This window comes from Anser cygnoides, chromosome 15 (assembly GCF_040182565.1).
Source record: "Anser cygnoides isolate HZ-2024a breed goose chromosome 15, Taihu_goose_T2T_genome, whole genome shotgun sequence".
Taxonomy (NCBI): domain Eukaryota; kingdom Metazoa; phylum Chordata; class Aves; order Anseriformes; family Anatidae; genus Anser; species Anser cygnoides.
The window spans coordinates 7,672,459-7,700,147 of record NC_089887.1 but is presented as its reverse complement, the minus strand read 5'-3'; the positions used below and the strand labels follow the sequence as shown (position 1 = coordinate 7,700,147).

General features: G+C 37.5%; 2 protein-coding genes and 2 long non-coding RNA genes across 6 annotated transcripts in view; 1 reads left to right on the top strand and 3 right to left on the bottom strand.

The window, feature by feature from the left end:
• The window catches only part of LOC106033519 (uncharacterized), a 32,773-nt gene extending 6,408 nt beyond the window's left edge, over positions 1–26,365 (top strand). The window contains exons 2-4 of one of the 2 annotated variants that reach the window (XR_010825035.1): positions 7,953–8,058; positions 18,005–18,053; positions 25,740–26,365. This is a non-coding gene — a long non-coding RNA (uncharacterized lncRNA). Of the gene's footprint in view, positions 1–7,952; positions 8,059–15,773; positions 16,832–18,004; positions 18,054–25,739 lie in introns of those variants that run through there. The other variant, XR_010825036.1, reaches the window with a different exon arrangement.
• On the bottom strand, positions 125–4,017 carry LOC106033517 (parvalbumin, thymic CPV3). Its single transcript, XM_066977444.1, has 4 exons — positions 3,317–4,017; positions 2,807–2,939; positions 2,272–2,381; positions 125–702 (listed from the first exon to the last, which is right to left on the bottom strand). Exons 1-4 carry the CDS (start codon positions 3,375–3,377, stop codon positions 677–679), a joined length of 330 nt encoding a protein of 109 aa, XP_066833545.1. The 5' UTR covers positions 3,378–4,017; the 3' UTR covers positions 125–676.
• LOC136786425 (uncharacterized) lies at positions 11,448–12,724 on the bottom strand. The gene is made up of 2 exons (XR_010825037.1): positions 12,594–12,724; positions 11,448–11,986 (listed from the first exon to the last, which is right to left on the bottom strand). It is a non-coding gene; the product is annotated as an uncharacterized lncRNA (long non-coding RNA).
• Positions 18,877–24,356, bottom strand: LOC106033518 (parvalbumin, thymic). 2 transcript variants are annotated; one of them, XM_066977443.1, is made up of 6 exons: positions 24,201–24,356; positions 23,702–23,765; positions 22,371–22,438; positions 21,435–21,567; positions 21,048–21,157; positions 18,877–19,742 (listed from the first exon to the last, which is right to left on the bottom strand). In XM_066977443.1, the coding sequence occupies exons 3-6, from the start codon at positions 22,429–22,431 to the stop codon at positions 19,717–19,719; spliced, it is 330 nt and encodes a 109-aa protein (XP_066833544.1). In that variant the 5' UTR covers positions 22,432–22,438; positions 23,702–23,765; positions 24,201–24,356; the 3' UTR covers positions 18,877–19,716. The 2 variants fall into 2 exon arrangements, with proteins under 2 accessions (XP_066833544.1, XP_066833543.1); XM_066977442.1 differs by lacking the exon at positions 21,048–21,157.
• Positions 26,366–27,689: the final 1,324 nt, after the last annotated feature.

The window sequence follows — 27,689 nt, the reverse complement described above, 5'->3', positions numbered from 1 at the left end:
CAGTTTATATGAAGCCTTAAGCCCACAGAGGCTTTTTTTTTTTTTTTAATTCTTTCCGCAGGAAAGCATATGATTTTTAACTTCTCTTGGTTGGTTAGTGTAAAAAAATACAGCTTGAAACTGCAACACTCTCATGTAGAAACCATTTCCTAGGCAAAATAATAAAAAATACTGCTTTTCATTTCAAAGTCAGTAAGAGATGACTCTTCACCTACCTGCTAGCTATATCTGAGCCCCAGGTCTTGGCCTAAGAACTGAGGGTTTTGAGGGCTTCAAGCTTAATACAGAAAGTCTAATGTAGGGAGAACTCCCACTGTGTTCAATCAGATCTATATAGGAGGCTCTGATAAGATTAAGATCTTTGAGAGATTAACACTTTCTGTTTAAGAATTCATATGTTTCCATTTATTGTTCAAAAAAACACAGACAAGCTGCAGTAATTAATTTTTATTGGATATTTTTAAGGGAAGTGTCTGGTAAAGTAGAGTTTAGAACATGGTAAATGGTCCACACAATGAAAAAAAATCATTAATCAGTGTTTCATTATATTATTAAGTCAGTGAACAAATAACAGACACCGTCAAGAGAAATACATAAGGGACTGCTGATTTTCAAGGTTTTGGAGTTGTTCTTGCAGATTCATCCCAATTCCATCTTGTTTGGTCTTTTTGAACCTCTAAGATTGCACCATTTCCTGGAATTCTGTGAAAAATAAGACGATACTTACAGTAGGAATAGTAAAATAAAAGGATTAGGAAGAAAAGATTAATGGCTTATCAAGAGATTTAGAATCGAAATAAACAGAAAGCAATTACCTGATAGATGATCAGAATGGAAGAAACTTGCATGCAAGAGAGACATTGCCTAAATTTCCTGTTTAGGCAGACAAATCTAATTAATCAAACAGCAGATGGAAAGGCAGTGATTTGCTGACATTTATAAGGAATAATAAAGTGCCCAGGATAGTTTTAGCTTTCTCTGCTTAATAATGATTCTGGGCAGAGTTAATGGAATGGCCAATGTAGAATCAGAGTAAGCAGACCTGAAGCAGGATTAAAAGTGAGTCCGTGTGTCTTACTAGCTATTTGTAGTGCTTCAGCAGTTGAGAATTGTTGATTTAGATGAGAGGATAAAGCTAAAAATGTGTGAAGCTTCATGTGGTATTGTGGTGTTCAACAAGATACCAGCATTAGGAAGATTTTTTTGAAGTGTTGTCTTCTGTGAGTTAAGAGCATCTGATCAATCCTGTCCCAGAAAGACTCTATTAAATATATAGATCGCTTCATAAATCATGTGTGGTTGCTCTGGCATGTTTCCTAAGGAACTGGATTTAATTCCTTCCAAAGAAAGGAGCAGAAGAGTCCTGTGCCCCTAGCGCAGTGAGCTGGGCAATCCGCACGGCAGCACATTCCCTGCGTGCACTTCCCTAAGCCCCTTTCATGCTCGCTGGGCAGCTTGCTGCTCGCGTGGGACAAGCTGCCATTGGCTCCAGGCCTTTTTTTGTGAGTGTGTGCTTCCTGTCCAAAATGAGACCCAGAAGGGTGGAATTAAGAGATGGCGAGGTTTTCACTCTGGGCAGCCATTAAACCACACCATCGTTTCCAGGGGGTGGATGCAATCTGCTGCTTCCTAAAACAGCCGCTTCTTATCTGATGCGTAGCCCGGCACCGGAGGTAAACAACCTCCATCTGCACGCACAGAGCCTTCTGTGGTATCTCGTGTCGGGGTAGTGACACTTGATCATGCTGTTCTCCTTATTATGCAAAACTAATAGTCAACTGTATGCTGCTAGCTCCTGCACATTGAGAGTGATTTCACTGAAACTAGCAGCATTTCTTTAGGGAGATACTCCTGTAAATGAGCCTTTGTGCGTGTTGGTGATTCTGCTGTGCAGGGCTGGTTCTTTTGTCCTTGTTTCACATGCGTGTAGCACAAGTGAACTGGTGATGCTTTACATCAGAGTAGGTGGGAGGAGAAACAGTGAGCTGTTCATTGCAAAGCAACTGGAAATTTATGGGGGGCAGTGAGGAAGCTCCTTAGAGCAGCTGGGTAGTTTTTTTTCTTTTTTTTTCTTTTTGACTTGCTTATGCATGAGGAGTTGCAGAGATGAAGCTGTAAGGTCAGGGACCATTTCTGCATTCATACAGGTCAGTACTGAAGGGGTTTCAGCAAATTAACTGGAGGTACATTAATGTACCATCAATATAAAAGAGAATCACGCATCACTTACAACATACCTTGAGGATCTTAGTTCTACATAGAAATAAATACCTTCAGCCCCAATTTTACCGTCCCCGTCGTGGTCTGCAGCTGCCAAGAAAGTCTTGGTTTCTGAGGCAGTTAACACTCGGGCTCCACACTCAAACCTCTGAAGGAAATACCTAGGTGGAAAGCACCTTTGATTATGATTTTTCAGAGCATACAATTCTTTTGTTGGCCGTATTATCACACTGATAGCTATCTGTAAATAAATTATCTACCACAAACACTGGAGGGTAAATTTTCTTCATGTACGATTCTGCTTTGTAAGTCCAGCCCTGATACATTGGATTCTGCCCACTACCAAAATCCAGCCCCAGGGAGTAGTTATTATTTTTTTCTGTACTAAGCAGTAACGGCAGGTATTTACTAATTTGGCTTTGACTGTAGGGATTGTCTACTCAAATGCACCATTCACAACCTGCTGAAGGGTTTTTCAATGTTTAGCATAACCTGAGGCACCCCTTTATGGAACAGTTCTGGAAAGAAAAAAGTGGTAATTTGTGGATAGGCTCTTACTAGTTACAGTAACACAGAAAATCCTTACTTGAGCTCATCTTCCTCGATAAAGCCACTTTGGTCATTGTCGAGAATCCGGAAGATCTCCTTGAGCTGGCTGCTGCTCTTTTTAGACATCCCACTGATCTGAAAGAATTTTTTGGGACTAAAGGAATCTGGAGCTGAAAAAAAATTAATAAATAAATTAACCCCAGAGCACTATGTTTACTGCTCCTAAATGGTCTGAGGATGCAGCTTTGTTATGTTTTAATTGTTCTAAACATGAACAGTAGGTGAAGGCTGACAAAGAATACATTTTGCTATACTGCACAATACCCTGGTAAACATCAAGAAATCACAGGGCGATAGGTTATGAACAATCTCAAACCACCCACAAATAGAAATCTCATGAACAAATATACTGTGACAGCTGCTGCGGAAAGAGACTACAGAAGTCTGTTGAGAGTATGTGCTTGTCCAGTATGCTTTTGGGACTGAATTAGACTTGCCATGTGTTACACAAAATAATAGATTTTTAGAGTTTTAATTGTTTTCTCACCTTGGCAGTCACGCAGAGCAGCAGCAATGTCAGAAGGGCTTAGAATGTCTGTGAGGCTCATCTTAAACCTGTTCAAAATAATATATTGCAAACAGATTTATGAAATGCAAATGCATCTTACAGCAAATTGTTTTTTTTATGTTTTGAGGAATACTATATGGCTAATGATTTCTAAAGGTAGATGAACCTATTTGATCAGACTGAAATTGCTGCTGTTCCTAAGCAAATTAGAAGATCTAGTATGCTACTTCTTTAAAAATAGTACTGCTGAAATAATACTTTTTAATGAGATGGATCACGTAAACAGTATTGTGAGTTGATGTACAATTTTTTAATCTTTTTAATCTATTACCTGGTTAAGTACATCATAGTAAACTCAATATTACCATTAATCTGTCAATGACTCTTACTGGAATGCGTGGCATTTGGCAATACAAATAGCAGTATAGACAGTGGGAAACAATAAAGTCAAGAATGTTTGCTTCTGTTTTCTCCCCCAACAGCTCTGAAGAATAAAAAGAAAACATACTTATCTACAGAAGGTCCATCCACATGTAATTCCAGCAATTAAAATCTTAGAGCAATGGTTATTGTACTTACTACTGGTGCAGCTCTACACAGTCATGTCATTTAACCAATCTCAAGTCAGCTGCTCACCTTTATAGTTTTCTCAGCTAGGTAAGGAAATATAGCTGAGGAGATACCAGGCAAAATAGTATTGTTGGCTCTGGCTTGCCACTCTGACTTATAAAGGATTCAAAAGGTGACAATAACCACTACTTAGGTTACTGTTTCATGGATCAAATGTTTGATTTGAGACCTAGCTCAAATTTCTTCCTTAACTAATTAAACTTTTCTTTCTATTTATATCTTATAACATGGACAAGAAGAACAGTGTTTTTAATAAATCCACTTGGGATTAATTAAGTATGACTCTGCCATCAAAACATAGTCTTTCCAACTCCAAGTGTGCTAAAGATTTTCAGTTAACCTCTGGACCTTCCAGTTGCTTGCTGGAAGCTGATGCCAGCAGTCAAAGCCTTATGAAATGGAACTAGGTTGGTTTCCTGAAGTCTGTCTGTCCTTTGGAGCATATGAAGGAAGTTGGAGATGAAAGATTTGAGGTGACAGTTTGTCCTTCTGACAAAGATAACTTGTCACTGGGGTAGAGGAAAGTGTGGCATAATTTAGGGGAATCTTTCTACAGTAGGCTTCATTTCATGTGTCCTGATTCTAAATTACAGTGCCGTCCCTAGTTGGGGATAGAACAGAAACCAGTGCGTTCCTTGACAGCACAACCAAGTAACTAAGCAAAGCTGAATAAGCTAATCTTCTTGTCTGTATCCTTGGAAGATTATGTATGGTCTACTTAATAATTTATTTCAATTATTTTAAATTATACGAAATCAATAATAGATTTACTTGAAATCATAGGAATCAGACTTTGCTGTTGTGGAGACAGAGGTATGTACAGTTTACAACACACATACTCAATTTCCCTAATGAGAAAATAAAATTGCAGGTATATAATAATGGACTTTTGTGTGTGTGTTTTTCGAGATCATTGATTTTGGAGGGGAAAAAAAAATTGGAACAGCAGAAATGAGGTTTTCCTTCTAAGAAAATATAATCTATTTCATCATTAAGGGGGTTTATGTGGACAAGACTCTAGGATGAAGTCCAATAAAAGAACACATGTATTTTGTTTAGTTTATTGTATAATGGTCTATTATGGTATGTAAATTAATGTTCTCTTAATACCAGAACACTGTTTTTTGTTTTTGTTGTTTTTAATAGTGGCAAAAATTATAAATTGAGCAGTAAAATAGAGTAGTAGTACATCTAAGATGGTTCTTTTTCACATTGGTATAACTTTATGGAATGTGGTAGTTTTACTCATTTATTTAATGTCAGTGAGAGAAGTCAGGCATAGCATCTGTTTATGTGAAATTGGGTAGAGAAATATAAATTACAAATAACATGAGAAAGCAAACATCAGTTAATTACAGTTTTACCCTTTTTTTGATATCTCTTTTGTACAAAAAAAAGTATAAATCACAAATAATCAGACATAACGATAAAGCATCCCAAATACCAGCTGCATAGAAGAATGCTTTCTTCTATTTCTTTCAGTATGAAAACTGTTTATAGTGACCTGGAAGGACTCCTTCCTATTAAATCTAAGAATCATTGGCTGAAGCAAATTAGAATTGTCTGAAGAAAACCGAATGAACAATGCTGATTTGTATATATTGAAGATCCGATCTCAGGTCTCTTAATGTTCTTTCCATTTAATGTTCTTTCTTTAATGTTTTCATTTAATGTTCTTTCCTCTTTGCTTAGTACGGTATGTTCATATTGCTTCCTACCTAAGATTTGCATGCTGTTATAATCTGCAGTAGGAATGAAGTGCATACATGCTTTCTGCAGATCCACTCTGAAATAATTCCCATCGTTGTATGTACATTTTTACACTCCGTTGTGAATTTTCTCCTTTATGTCCATCTCATGTTAATATGAGATTTCATAGGCCTTCATACTGCTTCCCTTTGACATATTTTATAACCAAGATGTTTCTACAGGAAAGGTTTTTTTGACCTCTGTAATGATGCTATTGATTTTACTGAGAGCAGAATTTCACTGCTGGACTTCATAGTAGCCTTCCTTTATTTTTTCTTGCTCCTACAAACTGCTTGCTGAGCTGCTAGCTTTCTGTAAATCTTTGACTTGTCATACTTCACTAATTATTAAAAGCCAATGATGTAGAAGAAAATGATGAGATAAAGGTAAGTAAATAATACTCAAGCTCAAAATATGTCTGCAACTTATTCAGGCATTGTATTAAAGTATAAGCAGCAAATGCTCAAAGAATGGCCTCGGGTTAGCTCATACGCTCTGTTGTGGCACACAGGGTTCTGAAATGTTTCTACATGTGGCAGAGAGTATTCGACAACAATAAAGCAATCAGAATGAATGTTATATTAAAATATGATGTCTAATAGAAATGAGCTAATTGCTACAATAGGTTCATTATTATTGCTTATGCAGGGATATTGTAACGTTTGAAATTCAATGCTGACAATGGAAGTGATGCTAATCCTGCCTGAAAGATGACTTACAAAAGCCTAAAACAGCTGAATTTCAGAATCAAGTTGATGTCACTGTATATTGATACATGTGGGAATCTAGGGTTACTGGTATTTATTTATTTATTAATGAGACTGCATCTGAAGTACAGGTTTCCCTCTACTACAATAAGAATGAAATAATCAGGGATGACTGTATTATATAAAGGGATATCTTAACTTGATAATCTATCGTACAGCTAAACTATTTGGTTGCTTTCCTCACTTGTGGGATATGTGTTAAATTAGTTGACTGTAATCACTGTAGGGGCTCAAAAACTAAGAACTGTAAAAGAATATTTATAAAAGATAATGTGCAGGAAATGTAATGCTATAGAAAAAAATACTTATTCCACAAGAAGAGCAGTTGCTAGGTAATGAGCATTTTACAATAGTGCAAATTCTGATACAGAATCTGAGTATTGCAGTTTCCAGGAATGGTTGCACTTGTTCCTGCAAATTACAAGAAAAAATATTTATTTTGATATTTTTGTTTGTTTGTTTTTGCTCTACTACGGAGTTTTGGAAGTGCTGTTGAGTTTTTCTTCTTAAGATTTATGTACTTCCATAACTTACTTCTGTTCTTTTCCTCCTGAGATGTCTCTGCATGCATTATGCATTACAGGAATATTAGCGCCTTTTTGTGTTTGTTCGTTTCAAACCTCTGGAAGTGAGCTTGAAGATGTAGTTCTGAAAAATACAGAATGTTCATATTGATAAGTTCTTGGTAGCAATCTTCTACTTTTTACCTTGAAATAAATTCATTTTCAGTGAAATCTGACAGAAACAACATCAAAAAAATCAAGTACCATTAACTAATACACAGAGAAAAGTTGTATTTTAGTAAATAATTGACAGGTTGTGGACAAGTCTTGTACTCTTTCTGTTCTGTTTGGTATAAAGTACAGTTAATTGGTAAATCAACCCAAGACATGACTTGAAGCAGATGCAAAGTAACGTCAGGAGTTGTCTCAGATGAGATCAGAGGAGAGGTGTTAACCTGAGACCAACTACGGTAGTGTAAAGAGATGCTGTAGCAGCTGTTCTAAACCCCAAACAATTCCATCTTTCAGCCCTGGTAGCGTTAGGGCTAGAACAGTTGTATCATGATCCTGGATAACAGAGTCTGCCTTTGTAGTGAGCTTGGAAGTAACTAAAACAGATACTCATCAACCTATGTGGTTGGTCATGAATGCTGATGTCTCAGTGGTGATGGCAGAGAATATCAGAGTGAATATCAGCTGCTATCACTGGAAAGGGTCTCTGCAATGTCGTGTGTTACATCTTGCTGCTTCAAGCTGTCTCTCAAAGTACATGCTTTAATTGTATAGAAAAAATTACAGAATCCTATCTGAGTGGCCTCTTGGGCCATAGTCTTACCACATTTAGCAGAGAGGTTTAAGAATGTGGTTTAGTATCTGAGTTTTATTTTGTACTTCACATTATTACAATGAACGATGAAATCCAGGCCTCAGAAGCCTCAGTGACGAAGCTTTTTTTTGCCTTTGCAGCAAGCAGAGGATATTACCCAGAAGACTGAGCAGAGATCTGGACTGTTGAATCCAAGCTACAGGATACATCCCACAGCACTGTGGGTCTGGAGCTAAACAGAGACAGGTATTTCTTGTGTGTTAGGAGCAATGTCACGTGTGCTTTCCCCAGTGCAAGTTATGTCCTTATCATTGTGTGTAAATGAGAAAATTTCAAAATGATAACATGCTAACATTAATAACATAGCTAGTTCATAGAGATGGTTCTGATCATAATACTTTTCCACTTAAAAAGCTGTCCTGGAAGATCTCTGCTAGCATTATATATGCTATGTGTTTGTCTTCAAATGCACTTGCAAGTGCTTCTGTGACTCAGTAACACTATTTTCTCACTGTGACCCTAAACATAACTGTCTAAGATGTTTTTGACTGCTGTCAGCATTGTAGGTAGTATCAGATGGACTGATCTTTGAAAGTGTAAATTGTTCAGATTTTCTGTGCATTTTAAAAAGTAAGTGTGCCCTAAGGTTAAAGACTGTCAAAGAATCTGGATGCTGCCTTTTGTGGCCTGTAACAGATCTGTACAGCAGTACTATACTGTTACCAAAGGCCTTTTACACGTGGCTGTATTTCACTATGACTGATGGTGTACCAAGCCACAGTAAAATAAAGCAAATAACATTGAAGTGTTTCCAACTATTTCTGTGTTTACTGCCTCTCCTCATTGGTATCAGTGGGATTTCTACAATTGACTTCAGCAGTAGTCAGTTGTATATGGATGTTGTATATGAGGATGTGTAACCCTTAATAATGTATAAAAATAAAAGCTGCCCTATAAATCAGTTAACCTTATCATAAGTAATCATCTAAAGTCACTTGTTAAACAGAAATGCCCTTCTAAGTAGAGGGGAAGCAGAACAAAATTCCATTGACAAAAGTCAACCACATATTTAAAGACTGGTGGAAAGTGTTGGATAGAAACATCTGCTGAATATGGGCTCATAGTCCCAGACCTAAGAATTTATCACTGCAGAAGAGCATTCTTCACTTAAGGGAGCTGAGTGGGAATGCGTGTTTATGGTCACACAGTGTTCTTTCCAGTTGCGGCCTTATAGGCGCAATTTGAAGAACTTTCTTAAAGCACACGGTAAGCAGATAAAGACTTTCCACAGTACCTGACAGCCTGTGTGAGTGAGAGACAGGGAGTGAAAGAAAGAAATTAAAAGAAAAAGTGAGTGTTCTGGTAGACAGAAACAGCATTTTCTCTGCTGATCTGTTTAGTGGTAATGCTGAAAGCAGGAAAGTTCTAAAACCCTAACATTCTGGAATGATCACTGAAGCTGGTATCAGACCTACCTCATCATTAATTTTTTAGTGTCCTTAATGGAATGGTAAGTGGTGAAATTATTGTAGGTTTGTATAGACCTGGCAGAATAGTCAGCATGGAAGTTAAGTGTGCTTAAATAAAGGAGATGCCTGAGCTGTCCATGCATTTCTCTCTCTTAGCAGTTAAATTGGTACAATGCTTGAAGAAACTCAGGTGACCAGTGTTACGTGCTGAAAATATAAAACATAGTATTAGATGAGATGCATAGTATTTTCTGACAATGATAGCTTTTAGCCTTGCAATCAGACCACAGTTACTAATTCCTCAGAATTTCATTAGTTTATTACTCTCCTGAGATGCCACTGAAATAATAAATGTGAATTCGTTGGATGGATAATTCTTTTTTCACTGTTCAGAAAATTTCTATAAAATTAGGGCCTTGATTAAATTCATAAAAGTTAATGGAGAGATATCTGTTGGCTAATCCATAAGGCGTGAACAAATTACTGAGTATTCATTAAAGTCATGTAGCTTGCTTTAATTTTTTGTAGTGTTGTAATTTCCCCAGCATTATATTGATTCCCAACATTGTATTAATATTTTCCTGCTTCTCTGTAATGTCTTACTATAAACATGTTATGCATCAGTACCATTGTAGCATTAGCAGATAATTTTGAAATTAAGATTTTGGTCTACAGGTACTAGAACATCTTCTTAAGTAGCTCCAAGAAATGCCATCTGAGACAGTCAGACAGGTTTTGGCAAGATTAATGCCCAAAGAAAGACTTTTCAAAGAGTTCCAAATCTTTTCCTTTCCAAATGGTAAAAGACAGTTTTTGTTTTGTTTTGTTTGTTTGTTTATTTTTTAGAGGGATGTTTGGATTCTAATTATTTTTATCATATACATAAGTCTAAAAGAACATAAAGACTGTAATGCCTAGGTAAGTACTGATAGTAATTAGGTAATCTAATTTGACAGCTGTGTATATATTATGGACAAATTGTAATGACATCATCACACTCTTACTTTTTAACCAGAACTCTAATGTAGTCAGTGCACAAACTGGATGAAGTTCAGTTAATGTGAACTGTCCAGAATTTTGCATTTTTCTCATTCCTTATTTACTTCTTGCTATTTCAATCTGTCTGTAAAGAAAAAAAAATTAATTTCACAGTAAGCTTTTTTTATGGTGCTCTTCATTTTACTACACCTTCTTCACAAATATTTATACATTTACTTACCTTGTGAGGTGTGGACATTGTGTTATGCTCAGTTATGAGATGGAGAAAAGCAGAACATTGATTACTTTGGGGCAACATGCCCCAATTTGTCAATATGGAGGCAGGGACTTGAGTTTTCAAAGTGCTTTTTAGCTACTGTGTCCAAAATGCAGCTCCCTTTGCCTGCAGTTACACTTGTGAGGGCTGGAAAACATGTTTCCTCCAAGAAGATTTCTGGGGAAAAATAATTTAGAATTGTGGTGGGAATTAATACTCTTTACCTTGACCATACAAGAACTCATTGTGGCGTAAATTCTGTTGATATGATTAAAAGATACAGAATCTCTGTTCTGGCTGTCTTTGTGCAGACCTTTGAGTCTCATACTGAAAGAGAGAGGAACTCCAGGCTCCTGGCTCTGTGCAGGTGGACCTATGTCATGTTCCTTTGTTTCTTGGAGCAATGGTGTGTAACTAGCTAGTAAGTACAGCTGGTACGCTTCATATGTGATCTGCTGACCAACTTGTCTAGCACAGGGGATAGGAAAGGGCTTTGCATACAGGATTTGCCACAAAAGGGGATTCAGTGTCCTCAGTGGACCCACCAAAAAATATTCTCCTGATGCAAACCAGCACCACAGACCTTATTTCTGACCTCCATCCAGCTCCCAGATTCTGAGGGACAGGGTCCACTCCTTTGGAAAACAAAAATTTTATCGTTCTGTGTTCAGGGATAATTTAATCTGGCAAAACTGAGTCATAAACAGAAGTGAACAAACGGGATACTAGTAATGTTCTGGCTTGAATTAATTCAGACAGAATACTGATTTAACTTCTTTCAAGTGGAACAATAGTGCCATCAGGTGGACATGAAGATGAGTTATTGCTGGCAGAATTTTAAATGTATTTCTGCTTCAGTAATCAGATTTCATCTTGATCCATTTGATCTTTTATTAAAATTAACAGCTTAATTAACACTAAGTCCTGCCATTTAATTAGTTTATGAAGCATAATCAGTTGCATAAAGAATGACGTAAAAACATATGGATTATTAAATACATCTCTTGAATATGCAAGTATAATGTCGCCATTTAGCATAATCAGTTTTTATACCCAGAAATTTTATTAATTCAAATTTTTTACAGCATTTGCTAGCTATTATGCAAATGTTGAAAATTAAATGGCCCACGGAGATACTTTTAATTTCTCCTGCTCTTAACATTTTTACTAGGATCTTTAAAGACCAAAATTCAGATGAACAGAGTGGACTCCCATTCAGTCTCCTAGGCGAGCTTCTGCCTAAAACACTGGGGAACATTGTGTAGGTAGTGCTTGCGCTACTTCATACGTTTTTTAGCAATACGAAGTCATGTGCCGATAATTGTTCGTGACCTTTCAAGGTACAAAATGTATAAATAAATAATGTGCTTGCAATGGGAAAGATCGTTCATGGCACAGATCTTGGTCTTTATTTTGAGTGTCTGTTAAGATTTGATGAGGGCTTGAAACTCTGAAAAAGAAAGAAAAGAACAATAAAATGACACCATATTTTATAACTGCATCTTCAGAAAAGTACTTTCTGTATCTCGTATCTGATAATCATTCCTTAAAAGTAGCACATTGTGTACTCATAATAATAGATATTTAAAACATAAGAAATGTTTCATTTAAGTGTCATATTGTATCAATAGTTCAATAATAAAGCAATGAAATTATATACTAAGTTTTTATAAATATGTTTGGATTCCAGTCCTGAAATCTCTGCAGATGAAAAAAAGGGACTGACTACCTAGAGCTGAGGGCAAAATACAAACACACTCCTGTGTTAAATCCTTTCTACAACAGAGCAGAGCTGAGCACCTCAGAATCAGATCTGTAACAGCCAGTGTATGGAGCATGGCAGCTGCTTAGAGCTAGCCACTAGGAAGTCCCAACAGCAGGTATTACTCCATTCCATAAAGGGGGTCTTACCATCCACTCCAATTTTACCATCTCCATCCCTGTCACCTGCTGCCGGGAATGCCTTGGGCTCAGCATTAGTCAAAGCTCTGGCACTGGCTGAGAAGTTCTGCAGGAAAAGTCTGTTAAAGATGAGAGGAAAAAGGAGTGAGACATACCTCAGTCATGAAAGCGTTTGGAGTTGTTGGTAATAGCTGTAAAAAATTAAGCCTGATTCATTCCTTCAGACTATTTCAAAAGTTCTTTGTGAAATCCTTTTGAACTCAGTGGAAAATCTTCCTTCTTCAGTGAGACTAAGGGTAGGAGAAGAAGAGGGTCTTGAAATGTAACACATAAAGACGAATTTGATATATAAACTGAAAAAACAAATTTAAAAGTTAAAGTTTACCTTGGCAGCACTGTAGGCCAGCAGCAATTTCAGCTTCTGTCAGGATACCAGCAAGAGCCATGCTACTGTAAAATGAAAAATAACATTGGGTAGAGTGCACATTGATCTTGCTCTGTCAGCCTTTGACACTGCCTTGTGGGCAGCCAGGTTTGATTAGTGGGACACTTGTAACGTAGGTCCCAGCGCAAACCAAGGGAGCTACCCTGCAGGAGCAGGCTATTCCATCCACAGTGCATCTGCCTTGGAGTTATCTCTAGTTATGGCTTCAGGTGCACAAGCTGAGGATGAAACCAAATGTATTTATAGAACTGCATGACATTGTGGAATCTGGTTATTTCCATGCATTTTTTTGCATGGATCATTGGGATGACTTGAAAAGCTCCCAGAGGAAAGATTCAGTTCACCTTGCAGCTTAGTTTTTCCCACGCCAAGAACAGAAAAATCTTTAAGGTAAAATATCTGCAGAGTCCTCTTGACTTGATTGTTTTTCAGATGACAGAGATAATGACTTATATAGATCTCAGTTAAGCTCTCTTGACCTTTTACAGAAGTCGTGGAGCCACGTGATGGCTCAGATACCCTAGGGGATAAGTTACTGTGGCTAACAAGACCTGCTAGCTAATTAGATTGATATTTATATCCCAAAGGAATGTGCATGGTGTTTTACACAATATATAAGGTTTAGTGACATCAAAGTAAATCGTCTCACTTGTACTTATTTATAGTCTAGTGAGTGATTTTTGAGCTGTGAATGAACTTTTTTTTCTACTTAAATGATAGCTGCAAGTGGATATCTTAATTGTAGACTTTGACTTCCAAGTGTCCAATCCTGACACTAATTGCCCATGAAGCATTACTCCTGTAATTGCCTTAATAATCTTCAAATAATGCTACGATGATACAAATGTAGTAAAAATAACTGACATGCAAGTAGAATCTCATGTAGATAAAACTTGCCATTATAAATCAGCCTGAGGTATTTTTAATAAGCTCATACATAAAGATCAGTTACTCAATTACTGCAATATGTACTTTAGACTATAAAAGTTTAATACTGAAGACATTTTGCTCAGTATCAATTCACTACATGGTACACATTTTAAATCATAATAGTAAATGTGTCCATTTATAGAATGATAGCCATCAGTCGTTCAGCAGCACAAAGCACTACGCACCAGTTAAAGGTAAGAAGCGAAAATGTGAGCAATGGAATCGGTAATATTTGGTTCTTCTTTTCTGTATTGAGAAGATAAACTTCCATAAGGATCTGAACACTGACCAAGCACAAGCTGTAACTTTTCTCTTGCTGGGCCCTCCACTTGGCGATCTCATGAAATCTGTTGGAACTCAGTGGCCTTGAGAAAGGCTGAAATTACAATGGTGTAAAAAGCCATTGGGTGAACATTACACACCCACATATTTATAGATACGCATAGAGTATTGTTGTAGGTTTAGATAGTCTTTGAATAATGGCATTACATATAAAATAAATCCTAACACTTGGTCAATGTAACATAAAGCTGCTGTCTTTTCTCTCAGCAGTTATGTACGTGAAAATACAGACAAAGCCTCATCTTGCACTTCTTAGTTTTTCTTGGATCATTTCTTCAAGAGATGAACTCGGGCAAGGAGTGCTAACTGTATTATTCTAAACCTATGCTATATGGTAAATTTAACATTGTGAAAGCAAAGCTTTCTGGACTGTATAAAATCAACTGAGCAAGTTATTTTTAAAGACTTTTCATTCTGAACCGGAGAATATATAAATTTAATGATCCAGTCTTTCTGTCTGGGAATCTAGCTTTGCCTTTGGGTCAGGTTCCTAGGAAATAATTGAGAATATGGCATGGGATCAGAGAGGCTCTAATAATTGTGCTGGAATTTCTGAGCATTCAAGAAGCAGTTCTTGTCAGAAGACCACACTGAGATTACAAAGCATTTATTGATACAACTTTTTGAGTGTTTATGTGGTTGGTTAGAGCTTGCCTGTAGATGGCACCAAAGGCAGTTATGTGCAGCCATGAAATCTCCAGGATTATTTTGGGTGAGAGGGAACCAAAAACCAGAATGAGAATGCGTTCACAGGTGGGCATTTATAAGGAAGGACTAGAAGAGGAAAGAACTGATATTTAAAAGATAAAAGTCTAATCTACCAAACCAACTGAAAGACTGCAATATAAAAAAGTTAAATCGAAAACTCAAATATAATTCCAGACCTTCCTATAATGATAGTTTGGAAGAATAGATTATTTCAGTACTTAACAAAACCAGGTTTTACTGTATATATTTTTTATGCTGGCTAGATAATACAGTCTGTCAGGGTGATCGTTGCAAATCTGAGATAGACTGGTTGTGGAAACCCAGGAGTTAGGGCAGGAAGTTAGTGTCTGAGAAGTACCTGCTGATGAACATCTAGGTGTGATGAAACCAGTGCGATTCTTTTTCAGTCAGGCATTTGCCTATTTTAATTTGACAAATTCCCCTTCGAACTGTAGGGTCATTGTCTTTGTAACTGAAGGGGAAGCCATTGTCTAGGAGCACCTTCTTTTCATATTGTGACCAACGTGGTAATCTGATTTTCTTTTCTGGAGCTTGATACACAGAAGCTCTGATTTTTCTTGTTTTCATGAGTGTAAGACATGTTGATAAGCAAATCAAAAGTTATTGAGCAACCATATCCCATCTGTTAGACAGTTTTCTCCTTAGGCCTTCTGTACAGAAAGTTTTCCTAAAAGTCCATACCAATCTAATGTTTTCTGTGTGTACTTGCAAGCAAAAGTAATGTGGAGTTTCAGTTTCATAAAATACAAACACTTTGAATAAGTTCAAATTCCACTGCACCCACTTAGTATAATGTTGTAAAAATACAAGCAACTAAGCATAAAAATGTGAAGTACATGTCTGTTCAGGGATTTAATCAAGATGTATCTATTTTGGTAACACATTCCAGGAAATGAATCCAGCCTCATCCCCCTCTGCCGACACTCGGTGAAGGGCTCCAGGCGCCTCTGATGGTGCTGCATCAAAGATTTTCCACATGGGCTGGCTGCTAACTCAAAGAAGAAACTTTACCAGTCTGTGCATGTAACGAATGTTCTGACATCCCCTTGCCCTTTCTGTGCTCTCTCAGTCCTCTTGTTAGAAAATGAACTCCAGATTTTGAACAGTTGGAGAGCTGAAACTGAATCTGAAGTTTACAAATGGCTCTAGGTTGGGATTTCCAAAGGAACAGTGTGGTGGTAAAATCACTTGGAATATTCTCTGGCAACATGAAGTTATTAGGCAGCCAGCTTCCATTAAATATCAGGATATTTTACCTTTGCATGCATGGTTCTGCTGCTTTATCCTTTCTTTATCAGGACAAACTAAATTTTAGTTTAAGAGAGATGGTGCATTCAGTGTCTGGAGCAATAGGTTGGGTTTTGAGAACAGGTTTCCAAACCCTGACCCACCATATCCTTCTTATAAGAGCTTGTGTAGGACAATCAAAATTCTTTGATTCAAAATGTATTGATTTCCCACTTAAGGAGATGATAGTAAGTCTTTATTTCACAAGAGGTATTGGGAGGATACACAGGGTAATGAGGGGACTGTATGCAGCTGAGGTGTGTTTGAGAGCTCACAGTCTTTGGGCTCAGTGGGACTCAGATCTGCTGCTCATGTTTTGGGTCGATATTTAATTGTCTTAAGTGGAGGTAAAACATATAAATAAAATTTCCTTCATGCTGGGAATTAAGAAGCAGTATTATACTGAGTAGGATGGAATTACTCTAGAAACTGAGAACAGATTATTGGTGTGATACACGGGGTGTTGTTAGATCCTTTCTGATTTGATGTAGCATAAACAATTTATAATAGAATATGGGGTTTAAACTGTGTACTTATCAGTGTTTTATTTGTGTACTTTTTTCATAAAAGCTTGATGCAGAGGATTTAATCCTTACTTATCAGATTGATCAGAGAGGTTATAGAGCCTCCGTGTTTGAAGATACTCAAACTCATCTTAGAGCAGTATGATCTAAGTTGGCCCTCTGGTCAGGGGATTGCACCAGTGACCACCAGAACTCTCTTCTGGCATAGATTACTCTGTGATCCTATGCCTTGGTTGTGGTAACATTGTGAGATCACCATTTGTCTCTTTGCTACTTAAGATGGCATATCCTGCAAACAAAGGTTTTCTCTAGCACTATGGCAGTATGAAGTTGAGAGAGCGCTCCTTGCTATTACCTAAAAAAAAAAACTTGAAAGTTGCCACTGGCTGAATTTAAACTAATTTAAATGAACCTTCCTAGAAAACTTTACTTTACAGATGTTTTTATGAATTTCTGTAGTTTGGTGAATGAATGATGTGACCTTTCCTCTTACGTCTGCTGCTTGGTTTATTCTGTGACAATACGCAACAAAACAATGGGCATTAAGTGATGATTGGTACGTTCCTCAGGTGAATAATCTGGGATGTATAATAAAGGTTAATCATGTGTTGTTGTTTTTTTCAAACTTCTATATAGCCAATTGCTGTTGGCACTTACACGTGTCTGTGTAGTGCCATACTTGGTAAAAGTATGTCTTTAAATGGAAGATGGGAGGTATTGTTTTCATTTGTTAATGCGTCTGTCACACAAAAGAAGTTGTTTCCTCTTGTTGGAATTTATTTTCTTCTAATTTAGTCCAGCTCTAAAAATGTGCATCCTAGGGAAGACTTAACAGGGACTAAGCATTGTTTTTGATGAACAGTCTATGAGCTTTTTTTGAAATTGAGGACTTTGAGTTTTATTGTAATTTCTTAATGAAATGTCTGGATGGCTTTAGTAAAATTTAAAACTCATCTTGTTACCAGGAGTTACTGTTTGAAGAAGGATGGATTTTCTCATGAACAAAGTTCTCTAAGTTTTACTTAAATTTGCAATATACATGAAAATTGCTTAATTCATAGAAGTACTTAATTCCCCCCTTGTGGCAACAGAAGGGACTGACATGCAGTTGTTTAACATCTCTGAAATACAGGATAGTCTTGCATTTCTTGCATTCCACATGAAACTTTCAGGTGTGCAACGAATAAAATGTCAGGCTTGTCACTTAGTGTATTGTGTGTGCCATCTGCTTGTGAATTAATGACATGATATTTTAATGATTAGCAGTGTGAAGAGCTAATATATGTGTTATCTCTGTATACTGCTGCAGGTCTGGATTGCTCTGGCTTGTTTCTTCAGCAGATAGGAAAATGAATAAGGTAAAAGGAACCACCAGTCTCATCATTATGCAAAATATTTCAGTGCTCTATTTAACAGCAGCTATAATTTAAGCCCAGATTTAACATCAAAGGCATTGGGGATAGAATTAAGATTTATATTCATTATAATTCTGCCAAGGCTTCAGTGAATCTGATTGCTAGAATTCCTCTTTTGCTAATGCAGTCTTAAATCTGCCGAACAGCTCTCTTACATGCCTGGGTATGAGTGAGCTGCACTTGCCTCACATAATCATCTCGCAATTCATAGAAATGCCAGCACTGAATGTTACATAAAAGTTCCAGCAGGCTTTGTTTCTGCTCTTCTTCAAAACAGCTGCCAAATTATGTTATAATTATCACCCAGTTTCAGCGGGGAGGATTAAAATGACAGTCTACTTCTGAGCTGGAACCAAGTCATGGTAGATGGGAGAGGTCTCAACTAAATGTTGGTGGGGAAATTTCCAACCCACTCATCCAGAAATGCGTAGCATCTACTCAGTCTACTGAGCTCTGTATTTAACCATGAATAATATTTACTTTGTCCATTAATGAAAACAATGCTATAACTAGCTCTAAACCATGTAAGACACTTATCAAAGGAAAGGAAGGACTAGCTCTTTGTGATTTTCATACCTAAGTAAATTGCTAATATAATGGGTTATATAGATGATTATTCATTATAATAAATGAAATAATTGAGTAATGGCTGTTATTTAGCTGCATAAGACAGTTAGTATTTGTACTCTGCTTCACTTTAAGATAATCAAATAGCAAGGCTGGCTGTTTTTTCATCTGTAGTGAACACAGAAATTCACAAATGTGATGAAGTATTATTGTTTAGTAGGTATTAAGAGGTAACAAGCAACATGCTCATGATTAACAGAAAAACCTCCAGGCCTGGCCCGTGTCATCAAGGCACTGTGACTTGTGACAGTGTCAGATATGGGATTAGAACCTTCTCCTCTGTCTCACAGCTGCCTTAGGTTTCATGGAAGATAAATCTTCTTGAGGGAGAGTTACATTTTAGGCCATAAACACTTTCTGACGATGTATGCTGTAGCCTAGTGCTTCATTTTGTAAAATTAGCCACAAATTTATTCCGTGCTTTGAGCTATGTGTCAGCTCCTCTTAAATTTTTTCTCAGAGTCTCAGGTCTGGAACTGAATATAAATTATTTTGAGCTATCTTGTTAGCATTGCTTTTCCTAAAGGATCAGAGAATTAAGTAGAAATAAAACTCAACAAAATCAGGACAATTAAGCCTTAAAAGATGTCATATTGTTTAAGAACATCTAAACTGTGTCTGGCAAGTCAGCATGGTAAAGTACAGAGATGGAAAACCTAAACAAAACCAAAATAAATTAAAAAAAAAAAAAAAGCTCTTCCCCATTTTTTTAAAATGTTTTTTTGTCCCATCTTCCAGCCACGATTTCAACACTAGGAGTTGAAAATGACAAAGTGCCTTCTTTACAATGGAAATGTAACAATGCCGTGTCACCAAAACATCTGTACGTTGCAAGATTTCTCAGCAATCCTGTGTGTGAACTTGGTGTATGGGGAATTGCTAATGCCTGAAACAATATAAAAATGTACAAACACATGCTGAGTGCGAAGTGCTTGTTGGACGAGGTAATTGGAAGAGTCAGTCCAAGGCTGCCTTTGGTTTATGCCTTCACCAGAGATTGGAATTCTGTCAAGAAAGAAAATGAGAAAGGCAGGGAATAAAACTAGATGAAAGTGCTTATTAACACCCTTAAAAAAAGGTAGATAAAATTGTCCTAAACTCCTAGCCATGGAGGGCTCCCAAAATTATTATAACACTGCACAAGCTACTGCTAAACTGAGATTCTGGGGGCGTGACAGATTTTTCACTCCTTAAAAAGAACATGTGCAGAGAGGAGCGCGTCTGTAAATTCGTATTTGTAGGAAATCCTGAGTTAAAAGTAAACTATCTTTAACCCATTTACAAAGTCTGATAATAGCTAAGGCAGCAGAGAATGAATTAATTAGGTCAAGCCTGTAGCTTTCAATGTGAGGGTGTTTTTTTTTGATTTTATTACTCCGAAGAAAAAATATTAGTAGTGACGTAATTTCAGAATGGGAAATTTGATGGTTAATAGCTAAGCGTAATATAACGCTCTATTTGGGGCTCATAAACAGAAGCTGCAAAAGCTGCTGCTAAAGCAGATTCCTCCAACAGTGTCTCCCTCTCCTCCCAAACTCTGGCTAAGATTAGCACGTGTGTCTGTTGGAGTTATTGCCACCTGTCCTAGTTCAGCTAAGACAGCCCCGTTTTCAGTGACTTCATCTCTAATACATGATGTCTAATGCCCTATTTTCCTCTGCTGCAATTTCTAAAAGAAATGTCCTGGCTGGTTCACATCATCTCTGTGAGGTTTCGTGAGGAATTTGATTTAGTTTCTCACAGAAGGACTGCCCAGTGAAATTTGCAAATATCAGATAGTTCTCCAGCAGAAAATTATGTGCTGCCTTGTAGCAGTTCTAGATTTAAAAAAAATACCAGTTTTACTTTACTTTACTAAATTATCCACTCACTAGTAGTGGCCAGCCTTGGAAAGTGGTAGATAAATAAGTTTATGTAGTTGGAAGTTGTTTAAAAGTGAAAGTGGCATATGACCAGAAGTGCAAAGCATCCACTGCTGAAATGAAAATGCAGAGAATGAACAGATGTTCAGAATATTTTAAAAATCCATCACACTGAGCCTGTGGATCAGATGCACTGTAGAAACTAACCCCAAAACTGTTGTTATGGGTTGAAAGAACAGGTTCTACATTGGGCTTAAATGTGCTTTTGCTACAATAGAGACCAAATAGAAATAAGGCTATGAAAACAGAGGATTATTTGCTAGTATAAAAATTGTATCAGAAAGTAGCAGGCCAAATTGCTGCAATGCATTCTTCATTCAACCATTTAAATGCAGCTAAATGAATGCATTTTAAAACATAAATTCGATGAAATTGCCAAAAGTCTGACCTTCTACTCCAATTTTGCCATCGCCATCAGTATCACCTGCAGCCAGAAAAGCCTTGGTCTCTGCAGAAGTGAGGACTCTGGCACTTGAAGAGAAATTCTTCAGAAACAGCCTGGAATTGAACAGGGTAGAGTGATGTGCTTGAGTTTGGTTCTCTGAAATGACCTTGGCATGTTGGTATTTCTGATTTTCTAACTTAAATCCATGCCAAAAAAAAAAAAAAGGCAATGTAATGCTTGTTCTTAATTTCTGATGAAGTCCACCCGGATTCAAAGAAAGGCAAAGTACTGCATTTTGTTTTAAAAATAACAGCAAGGTTCTTCTAGGACACCAAGAATGTTCAAAGGTTTACGCTGTTCAAAGAAATACATCAGCTGAGCAGTACTTACTGAAGCTCTTCTTCCTCGATGAAACCGCTCTTGTCCTGATCAAGGATTCCAAAAACCTTCTTTATCTGATCAGGGGTTTTGCTGGATAAACCAACCGTGGAGAAGAAAGACTTGTAATTGAAGGAATCCGCAGCTGGAAGAAACAAAACCCTCTTAAACATTTTCCCTTGAAGTTGCTCCTACTGGATGTATTCCTTGGGAATATGTATGTCTTTTCTTAAAAATCAGCCTGCCCCTGTTCCTCTTGTTCTTCAGTGTAGCAAGGAAGATGATATAGTGGATAGTTTCCCTTTTTAATTACTCTGTGCCTGTGGTCATATATCCTTTCAGCTAGTTTGACATTTTCTGCTACAATGCACATCCTGCTAAATCAGAATCTTTTCAATCTGTGTCATGCAATTAATAATAAATATTTAGAGGGTGCTACTGTGGCTTACAGACCAACTCCTAACATTGCATGTTTGCTTTTACTTCAGTGAAGAATTTGATAGAAAGTTAAGTAAGCTGCAGTCTCGAACTAGCTCACTGAGCGTTTGGAAATTAGGCTTGATCCTGCCAGGGAAGAACTCTAAGAGAACTGAGACTAGTCATTGATTCACAAATGGTGGTTGGATTCTGAAAGCTGTGGTGCTTTTTTTTTTTTTTTTTGACATTCTGAAGGACAAGGATAGCCAGTTACATCTTCAACAGGTTTAGAAATTGAGAGGCAGTTTGATACTAACTGAAACTGTGGCCCTTTAATTACTTCTCTGTGTTTCGGGGAATGTTACCCACCAAATATCCACTTGTAAGACTTTCTGAATTCAAGGGGCTATACGGTAATGTAGCCACAATGAGATCTCACAGGGAAGGAATCTAAGGGGAAAATGATAGGCATGCCATCTTAAGACATAAAAATGATATGCATCTTCTGGCTGCAGAGAGACCATTCCTTACCCTGGCAGCTGGAGAGAGCAGATTCAATATCTTTAGCAGAAAGGATGTCAGTGATGGCCATTGTTGAACTGTAAAATAAATTAAAAGTGAGCTACTTAGTCATTAAAATGACTTCTCTACCTCTTTCATGGCTCTATTTGAAGTTGCTGCTGTGACAGTATGTGATAGGGGAGACATTATTCATCTAATTGTAAGGGGAGTGTTCTGTAACAGATGTCTGCAGCAGGTGCTTCCACTTAAAGCTGGGTAATGAGGGAGGAATTCTGCATGCGGGAGTGGGGGGCTTCAGGAAGATCTGATGCCTCTATTGCACTGGGAGAGCAAATCAAAGGTGGCTAGCACCACAGAACTTCATGAATTCTTTGTGGGTTTTCCTGGAGCTGCATTATTACTCAATTAAATTCAGCATTTATTTACAGCATACATAAAAGATAGGGCCAAGTATGTCCTAGAACTACATCTGGAATAAATTTAATCGGAATTAAAAACATAAATAAATCTGGTATTATTGTCTATAAATGCAGTGATCTTTACAAGAATAAAAATAATAGTGTAGAATGAACAATAATAATCCCACTCTTTTCAAGAAAATCTAAAATCAGAGGGTAATCTCTTCTATTTACCTGCACACAATAAATGTAGTGACACTCTAAATTTGGTCGGCTGGGCTGCTGCATTGTTAAAAGACTACATTTCATGGTAGCTTTTAAAAAAGGGTCTTAATTATGTTTTGTTGTTTGTTTGTTTTGGTTTGGTTTGGTGTAGATGGTAATAAACCAGATTTTTATCCACGTTTTGGCATTCCAGTATATTGAACACTTATTGAGACCTAAATCTTATTCCTAATAGAGTGGTGGAGGCATTTTCTTCTGATAGAGCAACATTTGACAAAAGATACTCTTTGTCTCAGTCAACCACCAACAGCTGCAACAGTCTGTTTGCCAAAGTAGTAGAAAATGCTACAAAGCCTGAATTTCTCAGTTATTGTAGTGTGAATACAGCATCAATGCATCTGCAGTTTCGTAGCACACTCCAGTGCAGACTGGGTGCAACTTAAAACTTGCAACGTTACTGTGAGGTAGCTTCATGTTAATTAAGGAAGAGGGACTGAGGCATTGAAAAGTTATTTTTGAAAACCACAAGAGAACAGAAATCTCTTCTCCTGAATTCCTAACCGGTCTTCAGCAGTATCATCCATCCTGTCTAAGTTTGGAAAGCAGCATTGGTTAGGAGGAAGTCAATGCTGGTAAACATTTATAGTCTGTACATTGATTTGAGATCTACACATTGGTTGAAACTTTGCCCAGAATATGAAAGAGATACCTCCGTACCTGTTTGATTGCAGCAGAAGAAATTGTCAGTCTTTGCAGTTTCTTTCTGAATGTCTCAGAAGATCTAAGGAGACAATGGGACAAATCCGTGTTGATGGCAAGGAACATTTCTCCAGCTAAGGCAGATAAGTTACTTCTGTTTTGCTAGCAATTATTTGGTCCCAGTGGCTTCTTGTGCAGAGTATTTCCCCCTCTCAGTTTTAGGCAAGGTAATTTGGAGCTCTGCCATTCACCTAATTCTCACTGCTGACAGGATCAAAAACAGGGAAGAGTTGAAGGAAAAACTAAAAATTGCAGCAGGGTCTCAGGTTTTGTGAAGGGCACCGGTCTGTCTTTTTGCGTCCTGCAATCTGGATGCTGATTCTGTTCTATGGGACCTTGTAAAGTATGGCACACTGGAAGCTGGTATAAGAATATATATTTTAATTGCATAGGTGCTTTCCATTTAGGGAGCATTTTGCTTTTGTGTTTCTGAAAGCAGAGGATCTAATCAGCTTACCTTTGTGGTCGTCTTGATGGGATAAGGAAGCCGTCCGGTTGGAAGGAAAGTACTTGCTGTGTGGCTCTCCCAGAGCTGAGCTTGCATATATATACTTTAAGTTGTATACCATATACAGATTTTAGATTTCAGCGTCACGAAGGGGGAATGGTGTCAAATGAACTTGCCTAACTAATCATCTTGCACTATTTTTATCTCAAGAGAATACATACGATATTTGCAAACGAAACAAGATAAGTGGCTATATACACGAAACGGACTGAGTCATATTAAATTTCTTCTGATTTAGGCAGAAAATACCAACTTCTCCACATGATGTAGGGCAGAGAGAAAAAAAAAACCTATCTGATATGCTTGATCTGAGGAGTCAGATCAAATGAAGCGGTACTAGCTTCTGAAGAGATGCCTTTAATGTTTAAATGTGATGACTTGCTATCTTATCTGTAGACGCTGCATGTGATAGGGTTTAATCATTAGAGAACTAAACAGAAAAAAAATTAAAAATGTCCTGTTCAAATATTGTTTGTGTAGCAAACCATTTAGGGAAAATAGTAGTCAGATTGTCTCAGAATGTCTGGTTTGCTGTCATTTTGAAAAAAAAAAAAAAACACACAATGAATATGTTGCTACAGGAGGTAAAATAATATTATGTCAATCCATGGGAACAGTTGGTTGGGGGAGGGTATTTAGTCTGGTATGTTTCCAGAGAAAATCTTCGAATTCTGTAAGGTTCTGACATCCTGTTTAGTCGCGTATGTATGAAGCAAAGGGGTTGTGATCCACCCAGCTGTCTCAGACAAAAGCTTCTGAGCCCTACATGAAAGATCTTTGCTTTCAGAATAGAGAGAAAAATTTTGATAGCAGCATCGCTGCAGGGAACAATACGTGAGGAGTGTCTGTGCAATTTGGTAACCTACCTTCCAATCTCTTTTAAGTAACTCATTTTTAGGATTTTTTTTCCCCCGTGCTGTTTCCAAGTGTTCCCTTGTGCCTTTCACCTTTTTTAAGATAAAGTAGAAACAACTTGATATCTCAGTTTTCTTTCATGAACCGTGTAGCCTAACTGGATGAGGACCCAGTCAGCTTGGATCTGGTTTGTGGTTTCAGGCAGCAGAACGATAGAAAACAAGTCGTGGATGAGAGCACAAGATGGCATTACGGCCGGGGTGAGGGATGGCAAGGGATGACTGCAGTTGGCATCACAGCCTGAGGTGGTGGCACAGTAAGATGTGACAGTGCAGAGACTCTCTTAATGTCGGAGAGAGTATCAAAGCATCTTTTGTTTCAGAAGCATTTCCTTCTAAGATGAAAGGCAATCCTAACCAAGCACTGAGGACAAACACTGACAAATTGCTGTGTGAGGCAAGAAAAGGGGCAAATGGGGTGTCTGTGAGACCTTAGTCCATCTGACATTGACAGCAGCTGATGAAAAATAGACAAAAGACTATTGTAAAAGTGTGCAAGGAGGGGACATTGCTTCACTTACTGCATATAAACACTAAAATATATTGCTACAAGGTTTTTTTTTTCTTTTTACAGATTCTGTATGTTTGTCCTCCATCAAAAAGTTTCAGAGTCAGAGATTATTGTCATTAGGTAAGGAACTATTGGTTAAGAATGGCTGTAGAAGATAGCCAGTTTTCCCAGGTTTCTGAATGGGTTGCTAACCAACTGGTACTTAAAAATTTCAGGAAGAATTTGATAGATAGATATTTAATCCTGGCTCTTGTTGCCACTAGTGACATCTGGCAGAAGGGATACAAATACCACTTTCCCCCCTCAAACTGTTCTAAGAAATGACTTATTCCACATGGGAAAAAAAATTCCTCACCCTTGTGCACACACCACCCTTTTCTCCCCATCCAATTCGGAAAATTGCCTACATAGTGCCAACAACTGATGTGAAGTAAGTAGGGCATCCAACATAAAAATCGATGGCATGATATGACCTAATGAAGCTAAGTTAAGAGGAAGGCCAAATTCTGCTGAAACTCTTGGACTGCAGGAGTCTACATGGGAATTTGGGCTCTGGTGTCTATTTCAGAGAATGTATTTGATTTTAGATGCAATGGCTTCTCAATTTGCCTAGAGCTAATTCCACATATGTTAACCCCTCGCCCCCACTCTTCCCTTTAAAAATAGCATTGATTGCTGTTATTTCCCTTAATGCCTGTGGACTCCTGCCATTAGTTTGAACTTTTGTATGTGCATCACATAAGGATGCAATCTTTTAAAGTGTGCTTTGTTTTCTAAGAGGCTGTAAGAACGTGATTCCTTTTGCTCTCTGAAATTTTAAGGATAAAGCATGAACATCAAATGATTTATGGCTCTAGTCTGCTTAGCTGCACTCAGACTCCAACAAATTTTGGAGTCGCTTCTGTAGTGAGATTGGAGGCACTAGAGATCCAGAACATGTGCACTGGCTGGCGGGATGAAATGCACAAGGATCATGTAACTCTGTTTACAGCCAGCCTCCACCAACCATTTTAGTTGCAAGCCTTACATTAGAGATTGCAAAAACATCTGTCTGGTCATTTTTACCTTCTTACATCAAATACAGCTGCCATCCAATTTGGCAGGGAGAGGAACTAGGGAAGTATTAAAAAGTAAGGAGAAGATATCCCTTCAGGTGGTCAGGTTACCACTAAAGGCAATTTTAAACCCTGGCACTTGGGCATTTCATTTTCCTCAAGTCTTACTGACTTCTGGAGGTTTCTGTAATGGAAAGCTCTTCTCCTTTTATTTTTCCCATTTTTTATCTTAACCTCTCTGGCACCTGAAGTTACTTCCCCAGGTTGAGCAGCTGTATTTTAGGTCATCTCTAATTGTTCTGTAATATTCCTGTCATTGTTCTTTGAGTGCTGATGTGAATCACGTGCAGCAGAATAACAAAAATACACTAAACAGTTGTGAATGCCCATTTTGATTTAAATAAATCTGATTTGCTGCCTCTGTATATGCTTTTGATCGTTCTCCCTGGCTGTCTATGATATGGATATTCATAGTTAGCAGTCAAGGAATAGAAATCACCTCATATAATGTGTATAACCTGTTGCATGTGAAGAATGACATGCACATAGTGCAAGGGCGATATCCAGTCAGCTTGTCATTTGCTTTAGGAATATGTGAGATGAAAGAAATTGTATGAATGTAATTTAGTGTAATTGCATTAATGCATCATGCTGCTGTCATTCTAGGAACATAACTCTTGGAGTGATCTGGAAATAGTTGTAAGTGGTTTTAGGTATATATTACTTAAACTAACATCTATGGACACATTCTAACTACTCTTCAGTAAAATACTGAAAAAAAAGAACACCAAAACTGCTGCTATGGGGTGGGGAGGCTGTACCTGGGTAATATACCAAATAACATTTGTTGTATTTTTACAGAGTTAAATGAATTACAAAAAATCAGTTTCCATTTGTTTCTTTCTGAAAATGGCTATGTGGTGATGTAAAAAAAAAAGTGTTTTTTTTTTTGTTTTTT

Bases quoted from the DNA above. Each gene is read 5' to 3' on its own strand.
- LOC106033517 (XM_066977444.1), bottom strand. From the start codon at position 3,377: ATGAGCCTCACAGACATTCTAAGCCCTTCTGACATTGCTGCTGCTCTG. The intron at 2,382-2,806 runs GTAAGGATTTTC...CTTTCCACCTAG, and splicing joins ATCGAGGAAGATGAGCTCAA to GTATTTCCTTCAGAGGTTTG. The intron at 703-2,271 runs GTATTTATTTCT...TATTTTTCACAG, and splicing joins CGGTAAAATTGGGGCTGAAG to AATTCCAGGAAATGGTGCAA.
- LOC106033518 (XM_066977442.1), bottom strand. From the start codon at position 22,431: ATGGCCATCACTGACATCCTTTCTGCTAAAGATATTGAATCTGCTCTC. The intron at 21,568-22,370 runs GTAAGGAATGGT...TGTTTCTTCCAG, and splicing joins TGCTCTCTCCAGCTGCCAGG to CTGCGGATTCCTTCAATTAC. The intron at 19,743-21,434 runs GTAAGTACTGCT...CTTTCTTGACAG, and splicing joins ATCGAGGAAGAAGAGCTTCA to AATTCCAATCTCTGGTGAAG.